The 13,952-nt window shown below is 41.6% G+C and overlaps 2 protein-coding genes across 2 annotated transcripts; both read left to right on the plus strand.

Annotated features, from left to right (window-relative positions):
• Positions 1–1,486: 1,486 nt before the first annotated feature.
• mylk2 (myosin light chain kinase 2) lies at positions 1,487–10,351 on the plus strand (the record flags this gene model as incomplete). Its single annotated transcript, XM_080853285.1, has 17 exons — positions 1,487–1,802; positions 2,334–2,431; positions 2,552–2,639; positions 2,795–3,074; positions 3,194–3,304; positions 4,325–4,527; positions 4,684–4,807; positions 4,986–5,200; positions 5,623–5,728; positions 6,597–6,690; positions 6,916–7,025; positions 7,127–7,268; positions 7,372–7,442; positions 8,307–8,435; positions 9,474–9,626; positions 9,775–9,907; positions 10,000–10,351. The coding sequence occupies 17 exons, from the start codon at positions 1,487–1,489 to the stop codon at positions 10,078–10,080; spliced, it is 2,454 nt and encodes an 817-aa protein (XP_080709411.1). The 3' UTR covers positions 10,081–10,351.
• Positions 10,352–10,833: 482 nt separating this feature from the next.
• Positions 10,834–13,571, plus strand: LOC308377759 (uncharacterized protein). Its single transcript, XM_080854495.1, has 2 exons — positions 10,834–10,973; positions 11,645–13,571. The coding sequence occupies exon 2, from the start codon at positions 11,665–11,667 to the stop codon at positions 13,222–13,224; it is 1,560 nt and encodes a 519-aa protein (XP_080710621.1). The 5' UTR covers positions 10,834–10,973; positions 11,645–11,664; the 3' UTR covers positions 13,225–13,571.
• Positions 13,572–13,952: the final 381 nt, after the last annotated feature.

Below are 13,952 nucleotides of genomic sequence, written 5' to 3' on the forward strand. Positions count from 1 at the left end.
ACAACTTCCTTTTTGTCTGTCTTTTATGGAGAATAAAAAAAAACATCTTCTAAAATCGACTTTGACATCACAACTGGATGTTGTTGAAGACCAAATGGTTCTGGGAGTAGAGCCGTTTTGAACCTGAAATGTTTAATGTGGCTGTGGACGGGACGCTAATGACATGTAAACCTGATGTAAGGAAATTGTGAAGGCAAAGTCTTTCGTTAAATATTTAGTTTCAATACAATGAAGACTTTAGAACCTGTTCTCATGTCATCCAGAAGGTAATGAAGTAAGGGTAATATAGACTTGGGAAATAGCATTATGTAAAAGACATCAGATGCTAATTTATTAAACATGATCTTAAAGGGAACTGAACAGGTGTTCATAGCACATAAAACGTAACCAGCAAACAAATACAAAAAGGAAGCACACTGACGTGAGAATTTACATGGCCATCACTACAGGACAAGAACCTGTAAGTTATTTTGTGTTGTGCATACAACATCTGTACCATAATAATGCACAGTTAATCAGAACGGACAGGGTGTAGCCTTTCAACCTCATAGTGCTTTGATAGAAACACTAGGAGGGCTTTTTAAAGCAGTTATATGAAGTTCTGATCCAAAACTAGCAAGCTAACTACGTAAAGGGCATGCAAACACCACCAACAACCCAGGTGACACTGATAGAAGTTACTACTACGTGTGAAGGCTTTTCTTCCCTTTTAGCAGGGTGTTCCAGCGCGGTACACAGAACTACATAGGGCATATCCTGGATGGCTAGTGGGGAAGACGGGTGTTTTATCTGCCCTTCACATGGCCATATGCCATCAAAATAAATTTGAAGATGGTACCAAAACTAGTTGCCTATAAAACCATACCTCAAAAAAGTGTCAAATTGTTGCATAGCGTTACTTTAAGGAAGGATAAATGAGGGGCATCTCACTGAATCAATTACAGTATGAAAAAACATGCTTTACAGGTCATAATTAATTTTTAATTGTGTGTGGTTGTGAATGTTTTACATTGGAAAAAGGACACATCCTGTTAGACGCTTCCACTGCCTGCTTCACATACTTTTGTTATCAGCTACTATTCAAGACCCTTGCCAGTTCCCCCCCACCCCCCTTTTAGGGTTGCCTATTTCTGGTACATTGGTCACTGCACTGGCAGATAAAGGTGGAATCTAAGCTTGACTGTTCCTGTCCAGTGCAGAGAGGACCACATATGCAGTTCATACTCTACTTTGCCTGTTTTGCACCTGTGCCCAGGCCTTTGCTATGAAAATGTTTTTGATCTCTTCCTCTGGCTGTCCACCAGTATCCGGTATGGAATCCAAACATTTAATGGTTGTTTTTGGATGGCAAGACTTCATTTATTTCCATGAGATTTCATGTTAAACTTAAGTGCTGGCTTCTAGCATCATTTAAAACTACTTTATACTGATCCAACTTTAATATACAAGTGGAAAATCAACCCTGCAACAGGCTTAAACCGTCTCGATGGAGAAAAAGCAGCCCGCTGCTCCTGCATATCCATGGCGGAGTGCAACTGCAGGAGCAATGGGCTCAGGGCGGTGTACAGCCACCCAGCCAGCTGACTCAGGTAACCTGAAGATTTGGGTGAATAATATGGAGGGTAAACCCAAAGAGCCGTTGTCTCAGCCGAGCGGGCCCTGTGCTATGTGCAGCACATGCAGCAAACACAAAAACCAGCAAGAAGCCATGGCCAGCATGCTCTCTACTCAAGCTAGAGTCTTAGACTCACTCCAAAAGAATGTTCTGGAGATTCAAAGGACCTTGGAGAGTCTAATGCGAGGTGAGCATGACCAGGATATTGAATTAGGGTAGATTTTGTAATACATGTTATACTTTGCACCATTGCCTGTCAGATTGCCAGATACATTTTTCACATTTATATTATTACGCCTTTCTGTATAAATGTGATTTTGTGATGCTGGAATTGATGGAATGTCATGTTGTCTTTATGAACACAAGTTCAGTTTGTATTGAATATTTAAACACTTTTTCATGTAATGAATGTCAAGGATCTGGATTTGCAAACCATGAACGGTTAAATGTATTCTGCCTTGGAGGATAATTCTGTTATAGACCTGGATGTACAAACCAACTGATTCTGGCTTGGATGTCTTGTGGGGAATATCTTCATTTTAGACATTCACCACATAAAAATGTGGTACCTCTGAAATCCAGAAGACTACAATATAAATCTTCAGAAATGACACAACATATAACAACTTTTGATATTATGCAATATTGTCTCATAATCATTATTACACTTGCAGTTATCTGTAAATATATACCATTTTTCATTCATGTCAAATTGAAGGCATGGAAGAGAGGGGCTTGCAGACTATTACTGAAAAATTGTCCTTACCTGTGGGGCTCCAACAAAGGAGAAAGTCACTTCCAATGAGGATGTTGGCGGTGAGTGGAGAGCAGTGATCATATGTGGTTGTTGTGTGTGAACAGATATTTATTTATGAGCATGCAACTGCCAAAAGTGACTAATGATATAATGATTCTCTTGCTGGTAATTTATTTCAGGATGAAGTTTATGTGCAGCTTGATGCCAACAGACATGAACAGAGTGTCTTGACTGGCCCTCTTAGGGATATTGATTCTAACAGTCCAGGTACTTTTTAAGATATACCAAAGTTGTCTGTTTTTAACTATTGAAACCTCAGTGGAAACCTACTGGAATGCAATAAACATAACTAAAGCCAACATTACATAGCAGGTGAAGAATGATAATGAGGGTGATGAAGAACCTTGCTGTCCTTCTTGCAGACACAAGTGGTCATAAGGAAGCAAAAATGGCTGCTGTGCCCAAGACAAAACAGGAGAGAGGACATCAGTCACCAGACAGAAGTGTTGTAACAGTTGTCTCTTTGAAGCAAATTGGGCCCTCCTCCTCAAGTCTGCAGACCAGCCTAATGTCAAAGAATGCAATTTCAGAAGGAAGACCAGTCACATCAACATCTGTATTAAAGACAACAGTGACCAGTTCTTCACGACCCATAGACTGCCCTGGTGCCAAACAGAAGAGCGCTTCAGTGTCTCCAGCCAGGTCAGTGATTCACTCACACAAGGCACATAAAGCAAACTTTTTTTAAACTATCACAGTTTGCTATCAGTTTGAATATAAATGTATGTTTAGTATTTGATTTACCATCCTGTTTGTTGCAGCTCTGAATCAAAACCTGGCCTGGCCACTAAGGATCCACCACGGCAGCCACAGACGGGTGGTGTGGGGGCTGGGACAGAGACTACTGCAGCAAAGACTGATCTGGGCCAGGGGTCAGGCACTCTTCAGTATGCATATCTAACTGGCATTGTGTTTGAGGGTTAATCTTTGTAGGATGTAGGGGATGAAAATGAAACATCAACATGAAATTGATGAATCATTAAACATCAGGTGTCTCGTTTACAAGCAGTCAGATTACGTCTGGATTCATCTGCAGCTTTTTGGGTCAGCTACAGTTCTTAAAAACAAATCCAACCTGTTGCCTAAGGGTAGAGACCCACCAAGCCAACTGGTTCTAGTGAAGAACGACAGTTTATTTGCCTCCTTTGTCTTCCATTAAAATGAAGACTGCACGCATCACAGCCAGCAGACAACAAGCAAATAGATTCTGCACTCATGTGAATGAATTAACAGCAATAGGCTTCTGTGTAAGCGAGTGCAAGCAAGTCTACAGTGTGGCACATACTCAGGATCCCTCTTTGGCTCCTTACAAAAAAACAAAACAAAACACAACGGCAAAACATTATGCAATTATGTAGTGGCTTCACTACTCCTGTGTAAAGACCATGGGCTGCCCCATTGTGAGTAGACAACTAGCTAGTGTTTTACTATCTATGTACCTACCTCAGTCGCTTGCTCAGTATATTCATGCAAAGAAAAAGGCGGTGGTGGTGGTCCTTATGCCTGTGGTCTATGCATGTTGAATAACACCATTCAGAGAAAATAATCCATTGACAGAACAACCCTTCAGTATGCCCAAGAAACCAAAATGCATAGGGCATATGACGACCAGTCATATATGGAAATGATTTATGTCAACTACTTGCCAACACAGGATGTATTGATTACTTCGTCAAATATAAGAGCATTTTAATACCACAAGGCTGCATTGTTAAGTCCCATTTCCTGCATCCTACGCGTGTTGGCCATCTTGTGTTGGCCTTTTTATGTGGGGCTCAGTTGAGCTGAACAGACCTTATCGGTTTCAATTGTTTGGTTTAAGACAATTCACAAGGCATGACTTGGTCAAGAATATTTGGGACAGTAAGTTCATTTACTTTTGTGTTTCACAGCAGACTGCAAAGTTCAAAGCCAGCACCAGAGCCAGCTGCTAAATTCCCACCCCAACCGATGAAGATGAGAGACCCATGCACAGAGAAACTTGTTGCAGCTCCAGCTAATGAAGGCACCAGCGTGGGCAAACAGATCAAAGTTAGCCCTGCCCAACCCACAATCCTTGTCAAGTCATCTCCTAAAGCTTTCCCAAAAGGGACAGGTAAAATATCACATCTGCATATTGTGTAAATTCTTTTTTATCTCTGTCCTTGTATGACTCGTTGACCTTTGTTCATGCTGTTTTGTGAGTACAGCATGTTGGATGAGGTGTGTATGGTAAACCATCATTATTTCATTGTCTTGGTTATGCTGACAGAAAAAGCGACAGTGTCTCCGTTGAGTCTGGCTCCTCCCAAGGAAACACAACTGGCTGTTCCGTCATTAACAATAGATGTGTCGTCCCTCAGACATGTACAAAGCTGTCCTGAATCCTTGCAGAGGTTTGAACATTTCCATACAAGGACCCATGCCGATTCTCATGAATGTACAGGCTGTTATTTGGGGGGCAGCCAGCAGATTAAAATCATCAATTTGTTTCAAAAGATGCAACACTTTAATTTAAAGTGTTAGACGTGTTTGTCTTTTTAGATTGCATTTTGAGAGTTGCACTGATTGTAGATTACAGAGTTTGCCACCAAAAGCTGACCCTGTGCCCAATAAGCTGCCACTGCTGCTGAAGACTATTTCTACAGCAACAGCTGCAGGAGCTGTCTCCACTCCTGCAGCTAAAGTACCAGCCAGTGGCATACAGATCAGAGTGAGTCCAGCTGTTGACGAAAAGACCACCGCAACAAGAACTCAATCACCCCCCAAAACAGCACTGAAAGTCATAGGTAAGTGTTTATCTGAGTAAGCTAAGTAATGCTGACTGCAGTGGTGTGTGTTAGTCAGAAGCTGGCTGTGGATGGCTTGTGTGCATGGTTACAATGTTGATTGATGTGGAGTGACAGTCAGGCAATGTCAGTTTGGTTTGACCTGATGTGAAGTATCTGGAGCACTATAATCCTTTTTCCTTTTATTACCTATACCCCCCCCTGCCCTTTACCAGCACCTGTTCATCCACTGGACAGACATGGAATGTATTTTAAGTATAAATATCATCACAGGCGTGATGTTATGTCTGTGGTCATTAAAGGCCAGTTTTAATTTGGAAGGGCCTGGTAAATAACAATTATCAGTACATTACAGACTACTTAATAAGTACTACTAGTAGGCCATTCAATAACAAACATTTTGTCTCCCCTTTGCCATGAAGATGATATTCCTCCTCAGCCTGCCCCCTTCTCTCACCGGTTTGTTGCTTTGAAACCCAGTCCTCCATTTGAGTACTTCACTGTCCACGCCAAAGAAGTCCTGGGCGGGTACGTTTAACACTACCTTTTCTAAATATCCACTTATTTGCCACACATTGCCCCTTGCCTTATAACTGCTCTATGCAAACAATTCAGAATGGCCTACCAAGAGAGCACAGTGGACCACAAAGCTGGAAACGTAGTGACCTCGCTGTCATTGTTTTTAAGTGGTTTAAATCAGAGGAATGTATACACTTGAAAACTTGCATGAATAAGCTTGCAATGGTGCTCTTGGGAACATATTTCTATCCATTGAAACAGTTATCATTCAGCATAACACTCCAGCAATAAACAGCATAACGTAACAAGATGATACTACATCTTGAGTAAATGTCAACCAAAAGCACTCTGTGCTTAAGTGGTTGGGTTTGGATATGGGTGAGCACACGCCTTGTGCTAAAAGTAGGCAATCCTACATACAGTGTGTTCAGGGCTTTTTGCAGAAAGGAAAAACACTACCTCAGACAGACAATGTGCATTTTGGCAGTGAGTGGTCAATCCTTTCCCCTACCTTATGATGACTGGTGTAGAAGAAGCATAGCAGCTAAACTCCAGACACCATTTTCTGGAAACATGCACTTCAAATAATGGGTACGTTCCAACAGCCAGTACCCACACTGCCCACAGACTGTATTGAAAATCTCTTTCAACTCTTCAGGATAATTGTGTAGCATCTCTCAGTTTGCATAACCTGTACTAAAATGTGTCTAGAACTCAAAATAAGAGGATTTATTTCATTGGAAAGGAAAGTTACTGTTATTGCGTGTATTGTGTGACTTTGCTATTTGCCATATTAGTTGTGGCTTTGTTATTAGCAGCAACATAATCATGTGAAGATGTTTACGTTAATTGCAAAAAATGCATTGTGCCGTTACAGTGGACGATTTGGCAAAGTGCATAAATGTACAGAAAATGCTACTGGCCTGAAGCTAGCCGCCAAGATCATCAGCACACGAACTGTCAAAGAAAAGGTGCCTTAACCTTACACTAAATACACTGCTGTGAAAGTGTATTGCCAGTTGTGGCAGTTATATTTATATACAGTAGCATACAGTCATTTGGATGAGGGGCTGGGAAAGCTGCTTTATATTTGAATTGTTTTACACTTGAACATAGGCAAACTGAACTAATGTCAAATGAGTTCTGCCAAGTTCTGTCAAGATGACTTGTTTAATTGTGTCCTGTTCATTTTACAGGAAATGGCTATGAATGAGATGCAAGTGATGAACCAGCTTAGTCATGCTAACATCCTACAGTTGTATGCAGCTTTTGAGGTTAAAAACCAGGTCATCCTCATAGTTGAACTGTGAGTAGGTATTTTCTCTATCACTGGAAATGGTCATGGCTAGCCTCCTCTTACTATCATGTTATAATATGTCATATCATTTTTTTGGGTTTATCTCTCAGTGTTGAGGGTGGGGAATTGTTTGAGAGGATTGTGGATGAGAGTTCACCGCTGACTGAGGTGGATGCAATGGTGTTTGTGAGACAAATCTGTGAAGGTGTCCAATACATGCATCATATGTATGTTCTCCACCTTGACCTCAAGGTGAGATGTGTTTTATACTTGTATTACATTGCCTTATAACTAGTATTTTTTCAATGCTTTGAGTCATTGTCTAAACGGATGGCATCCTTTCTGATGCTTACAGCCAGAGAATATCCTTTGTGTAAATCGCACGGGTCATCAAGTAAAGATTATTGACTTTGGGCTGGCCAGGAGGTATGTACTATCTCCTTCTCATGTCTTAGTTAACTTGTGCTGGCAGGCATAGAAACACATTTTATAAATCTAAAAAAATTATTTGGATGACATTATAAAAGCTATTATAAAAACATACCTTAAAGTAACATTATGTCACAATTATACGTACCTTAAAATAACAGCTTTGCCACTACAATTAAATATGGAGAATGGCCTCTCCGCCATTGCCATCAGGGGTCTGTTTGGGAAATGACTGCGCTCTGTACGATTACTGCAGCCGCCTGGTCCTTTGTGTATGAGCATGCGCGACTAGGATCGGGTAAGGCAAGGCACTATCGGAACAGCTTTTGCCAGTGAGCAAGAGCTGATAGACACATTTGGATACAAGTTGGAAAGCAAATGTCAACAGGTTTCTCTAGATTTAGCCGCTAGGGGGAGCTCCAAGCCAAATACTCCTTACCGCTGCTTTAAGAAAACACAAACACCTGCAAAATATCCCCTTAAATATGACAGAGAGAGAGAGGGAAATAAGGCTTATTTAGCACAAGCATTCTTGTATGGGGCCAGCGTCCAAAGAAAGGCGTGTCCTCTTTCTCATGGCCTTAAACACTCCATATCACTTGCTAACTGGTAGTGCATGAATGACTCTACACATTCCCCAACCTCCACATGCCTCTGGAACAAACAAAAAAAACAATGACTAAGAAGGAACACTAGATCAAGTTTATTTCAACCCTTTTTCTCCCTTAAGCATCATCACGTCACCTGATTCTTCAGAATACATTGCACTGGGTCATTTGAAGTTGTATCAGAGGTTAACTGCTCCATGGCGGTTGAGATGACAGGCTGTTTTCTCCTTTGCTTCTTCACCTTTTGCACTAGGTACAAGCCTCGGGAGAAGCTTCGTGTATCATTTGGGACACCGGAATTTCTGGCCCCAGAGGTTGTGAACTTTGATTTCGTCTCCTTTCCAACAGATATGTGGACTCTAGGGGTTATCACCTACATGCTGTGAGTCCCATCATTGGGATATGCCAGATCAAGTGGCATATTTGACCACAATTAATCTATTTTATTTCTACTCTTCACAATATGTTAGGATCCCATTAATGCAGTGTATATACAGTATACACAGTGTAATTCTCTCAACCTGTTTCAAACATATAATTTAAACTAAAGATGTTTTGCATAGTCCTGCTCTTGGAGTGTTACATGATAGGGACGTGTACTATGTACACATTCACCAAGACAATATGGCATTGATATGTGTTACACCCTATATGGTAAAGTATAACAAACAAGCCAACAAAATTAGATAATTTCAGGAAGAGAAATATGATATGAAAGAGTTTCTTCCGCTAGATCCCCCATCTCGCTCACATAATAATCTGATATCGAAAAATTCTCTGATAAACCTTCCCTGTGGCAACATATTTACCATCCTGGTAACCTTTACTGAACCTCTCTCCCTCAATATTGCCAGTGGTCTGTAACCTTTACTGAACCTCCCTCCCTCAATAGTGTCAGTGGTCTGTAACCTTTACTGAACCTCTCTCCCTCAATATTGCCAGTGGTCTGTAACCTTTACTGAACCTCTCTCCCTCAATAGTGTCAGTGGTCTGTAACCTTTACTGAACCTCTTTCCCTCAATAGTGTCAGTGGTCTGTAACCTTTACTGAACCTCTCTCCCTCAATATTGCCAGTGGTCTGTAACCTTTACTGAACCTCTCTCCCTCAATAGTGTCAGTGGTCTGTAACCTTTACTGAACCTCTTTCCCTCAATAGTGTCAGTGGTCTGTAACCTTTACTGAACCTCTCTCCCTCAATAGTGTCAGTGGTCTGTAACCTTTACTGAACCTCTCTCCCTCAATAGTGTCAGTGGTCTGTAACCTTTACTGAACCTCTCTCCCTCAATAGTGTCAGTGGTCTGTAACCTTTACTGAACCTCTCTCCCTCAATAGTGTCAGTGGTCTGTAACCTTTACTGAACCTCTCTCCCTCAATAGTGTCAGTGGTCTGTAACCTTTACTGAACCTCTCTCCCTCAATAGTGTCAGTGGTCTGTCCCCTTTCCTGGGTGATGATGACACACAGACCCTTAACAATGTGGTCATGGCGAACTGGTACTTTGATGAGGATGCGTTTGAGCACATTTCCGCAGAAGCAAAAGACTTCATATCCAACCTACTCATCAAAGAGAGAAGGTGACTGTTTTGCTGAAGAATGTTGTGGCCATATTTTGGTGTTATATGTATTTGTTCAGTAAAATGAAAAAAGTGCATCTTTTGCATAAGGCAATCATATTGTTATGTGTATTTAATGCATGCAACTCTTTGGGTTAATTGTGTGCAGCGGGCGATTCAGTGCTGCCTCGTGTCTCAAACACCCATGGCTCAACAACATTTCAGAGAAAGCAAAGTGCAGCAACATTGTACTGAAGTCGCAAGTTTTGCTGAAGAAATACATGGCCAGAAGGATGTGGAAGGTCTTGCGCTGTTATACACATACACTGGAAGAAGAATAAATTACATTAATATTTTTGATGAAACCATAATGTCTGTATGTTTTCTTCCACAGAAAAACTACATAGCTATTGCAGCAGCCAACAGGTTTAAGAAGATTGCCAGTTCAGGATCTCTTACATCCCTAGGGATCTGATTTCACCCTGACAAGTTTCATGAAGATTGCACCTTTGAGTGGAGGCACGCAGTGAAGGCCTGAATCCCTTCTGTTTTGTTTTCTGCAGTCATTGTCAAGAACAAGTGGCAGTTATTTTAAGAATATTTATAGGCCTAGAAAAAATATGCATGTTTGGTCACTTTAGTAGTCAGTTAATAGTACTCATGGTGTTTGAAAAGATAGCCGATGTGGCAATAATTTGTGTCTTTCATATAATTTGTCTGTAGGCCCAGTTTTACAACAAATGGTGTTCAATATGTCCAAAATATAAAAAGCAAATTCCTGTGGTAATGTATTTATCATTATCTTAATGCTCCCTTGGTTAGAAATAATGCATTTTAGCTATTTTTTCTTTTCTTTAAGGTTTTGTGAATTGTCTGGGTGTTACTGTTGTCAATCAGTAAGATAATCAATAAAAACCTTTGTGCCTCTGTTACGTTTATTAAAAAGTGCGTTGTTTTATTAGTAGCCTTTCCTTCAAACGTGATAGATGAACAGTGCAGATAATCCCAGAGAATATTAGAAAAGACCTTGACCTGGAGGGATGCTTCCAGAATTACATCATTGTTAACGAAGCATTTGTTTTACGGTACAACATACTTCTTTAAAATATTCGAGCAGCCAACAGGCATTCTGGTTAATGTAGTTCCTTGTGTGGCTGCTGGAACTTGCCGTGTAGATACACATGCGTGCGGATCATCCTCTTGAAACTGAAACCAAAGTAGCACATGCAGTACACATACTAAACCATTCAAAACTGCTAGTTCTGAGTTGGTTTCAGCCGCTGTGTGCCCAATACCGATATGCAGTGATGTTTCATGGTTCTGTTTGAGATTTGTGCACCTCTGCTTCCGAAGTGTTTTCCTCCACTGGTGAGTTGTACGCTCCTCATGTTTGTAGTTTGCAGGTTAGCTTTAAAGCTAGCTAGCTGGCTAATGTTATCTTGTTAGCTACTTGTTGCTACAAGTAGGCTAATATTATGTTGAAAATTAACATTCACACTAGCCTTTTCAAACACATGATTTGGCTCAAGGCTCCAAAACAAAACTGCGTGCACAGTCGTTTCAGCGTCCCTTGCACAAACTGCGAGCGTAGTTTGGGCACTTTCGTATGTCAATTGGATTCATCACACTTGTTTCCCTCTCTACTCATAGTTAAAATACCTAGCGTTCAAAATACAATTGAGGTGGTCTTAACCATTGGTATCTCCAGAGCTCCTCGCATAATGATGCGTTAGCGTTGTATAAAAGGCCTCAACACTAGTTACGAAGAAAATTAAAAAAATGTGTCCATAGCGTGGTATAATTTCTGTGCATTTTTATTTGTGTGTTTCTAATGCGGTTGGTTATATTTCTCACGGATTCATTAAACAAACAAACGCAACAAATTACCTGAAATTATGCATATAAAGCAGAGGAATATTCATAGATCCTTCCTTTGAATCTCAGGAAGCCTATAGTGAATGACTGTTAAAGCTGTCACCTTTTAAACAGAAACGATGTTATTTTTCTTGCAGCAACTTTGTCCTTGTTGTAATCACCAGATGCAGTTTGTTGATCAAGGATGGATGTGGCTTCTCACAACTGGGATGCAGACAAAGATTCAGAGGACTTTGTGAGGAACAGGCAGGCAGGGGATGCTTTTTCCAAGCTGGCTGAACTGATGGCTCAAGCTGAGCAAAAGCAGGATGGTCACAATCCAAAGTCTCTGCAGTCAGGTTTATCCACGTGTGAAGAGTGTCATCAGGACTTCCCAGATTTGTCAGGACTTGCTCGCCACCAACAGAAACTGCATGCCCTGCGGAAGCCTCATCGCTGCAAAGCATGTGGCCAGGAGTTTGCTCTACCCTCTACTCTTCAGTTGCACAAGTGCCCCAGCTCTTCCTCAGTGTGCCAGCTGTGCCATGGGAAAGCCCAACGTGGCGCCCCTTGTTCCGCGTGCTCTACGGAGCTGTCAGACCCTAAGGGTCTGCAGGAGCAGTCCCACCTCTACCAACTCCGCCATCACCATGACAACAGCCCCTATGCGTGTGCTCCCTGTGGTCGTGCTTTCAGCCACAAACAGGAGTTACTTTACCACCAGCAGGCAGGTGGATGTCAGCCTGCTCCGCTTAGTCCCAAGGCTCTCAAACCCTCCACTGTGCTATCATCTTTCACTCCTGTCCCTACACCAACACCCTCATATGCTTCTCTTCCCCCATCTCCCCCCAGGCCGGGAGTGTGCCTGTTTTGTCCAAGGGTTTTTCGCTCGGCCGCAGGCCTGGCTAACCATCAGCGTTTCTGGCATCCAAGCCAGTGGTCAAAGGTTTCAACTAAACGTTCACAAAAATCTGCAGGGAAAATGAACGGTAAAACTTTGGAGAAAATGCCATATTCAGAATGTAAAAATGCCTCAGACTCAGTAAAGAAAAGCGATGTTAGCCAAAAGAAGGGCAAGCTGTTCCCATGTCGCTCCTGTGATAGGGTGTTCTCCCAGACAGCCATGCTGCATCAGCACAGGAAAGAGGTGCACCGGCGAGAGAAGAGACCCTGGCGGGAGCACAGACCATCAGCTAAAAGCACAAGACAGATGAAGAAAGGTGAAACTTACCCATGCCTCATCTGTGGCAAAGTGTTCCTCCACCACCTGACGCGTTGGGCACATCTTCGCACCCACAGCGCTCAACAGCAGACCCAGATGCGAAAGGTTGCTAAAGTAGTGAAGCCATCAAAGCTCACCAAGGAAACAAAGGCAGCTGAAAAGAATCCCGCCAGAAAAACCAAAAAGACTAAATGCAGCTCCACATCAAAAGCAGGAAAAGTAGACACAAAGAAACAAAGGAGAAAGAGAGAGAACCCAGAGGAAGATGGAGAGTTCCCGTGCCCATCCTGTCTTGAGATTTTCAGCTCTCCAGCTGCCCTCTGCAAGCACGAGGAGGTTCATCAGCCAGCAGAAATCATCAATAATTGCAGTGTTTGCAATGAAGGAATGACCCCCATTGAAGGTAGAGCCACTATGCCTGAGCTATTATACCATTGTGTGCCATGCAGGGAAGCCTTTTTCTCACTGAACAGCTTTTTGCAGCACTGCCAGATACATCTTCCTAGTGATGATAATGGTGAAGGATGTGACGGTGATGACTGACTAAGTTTATTAAGGGTTTTTGTGAAGCCATCTCTCTCCTACCCGTCAGTGTTGTTCCTGGGCGTTATACTTTAACTCATGGTGATGGAATACATGAGAATGGTGAAGTGATATATTGATGAGTTTATATGATGGTTCTAAAGTATAGTTATCACCAGCAACAGAAAGGGTTGGCAGTGTTTTTTTTTTCCAGGTTTGCTAGAATAAAATAAATTGCTTTGATTTGCGTTGCCTCGTTCAGTTTACATTTTCTATAGGGTCTAAATATTTTTAAAGAAGTCCTTCACCTGAGCCTTACATTGAACCAAACTGTGCTTATTGTATCGATGAGAGATGGGGTTGATGTTATGCATCAAGTGTAATGGACACTGTGATTCTTGTTTTGTACAAAAAGATGGTAATAGATAAAAGCCAAATGGTAGAACATTAAAATGAAATATCTCAAGCTTTTGGTATTTTGGATCTGTGTTTCCTTTAGAATTATATTTTCAGTGTGCAAGGTTCCTTATTAGTGAACATCATATTTAACATCATAAGGCATCACACTGCTGTGTGAAGAGTTTATTCAAGGATAATATAGAGGTTTTGGTGGTGGCATTGAAAGTATAACTATGGTAACTCCTAAAAAAAAGTCCATCAGTTTGTTTGAGATGAAAGTATTTTTCGTCCATTGGTAAGTATTTGTCATTTCGTGCACCGTTTCACTTGACGGAATTCAGCCCTGACAT

The sequence above is a fragment of the Sprattus sprattus genome (assembly GCF_963457725.1).
Source record: "Sprattus sprattus genome assembly, chromosome: 16".
In the NCBI taxonomy this organism is placed as follows: Eukaryota; Metazoa; Chordata; class Actinopteri; order Clupeiformes; family Clupeidae; genus Sprattus; species Sprattus sprattus.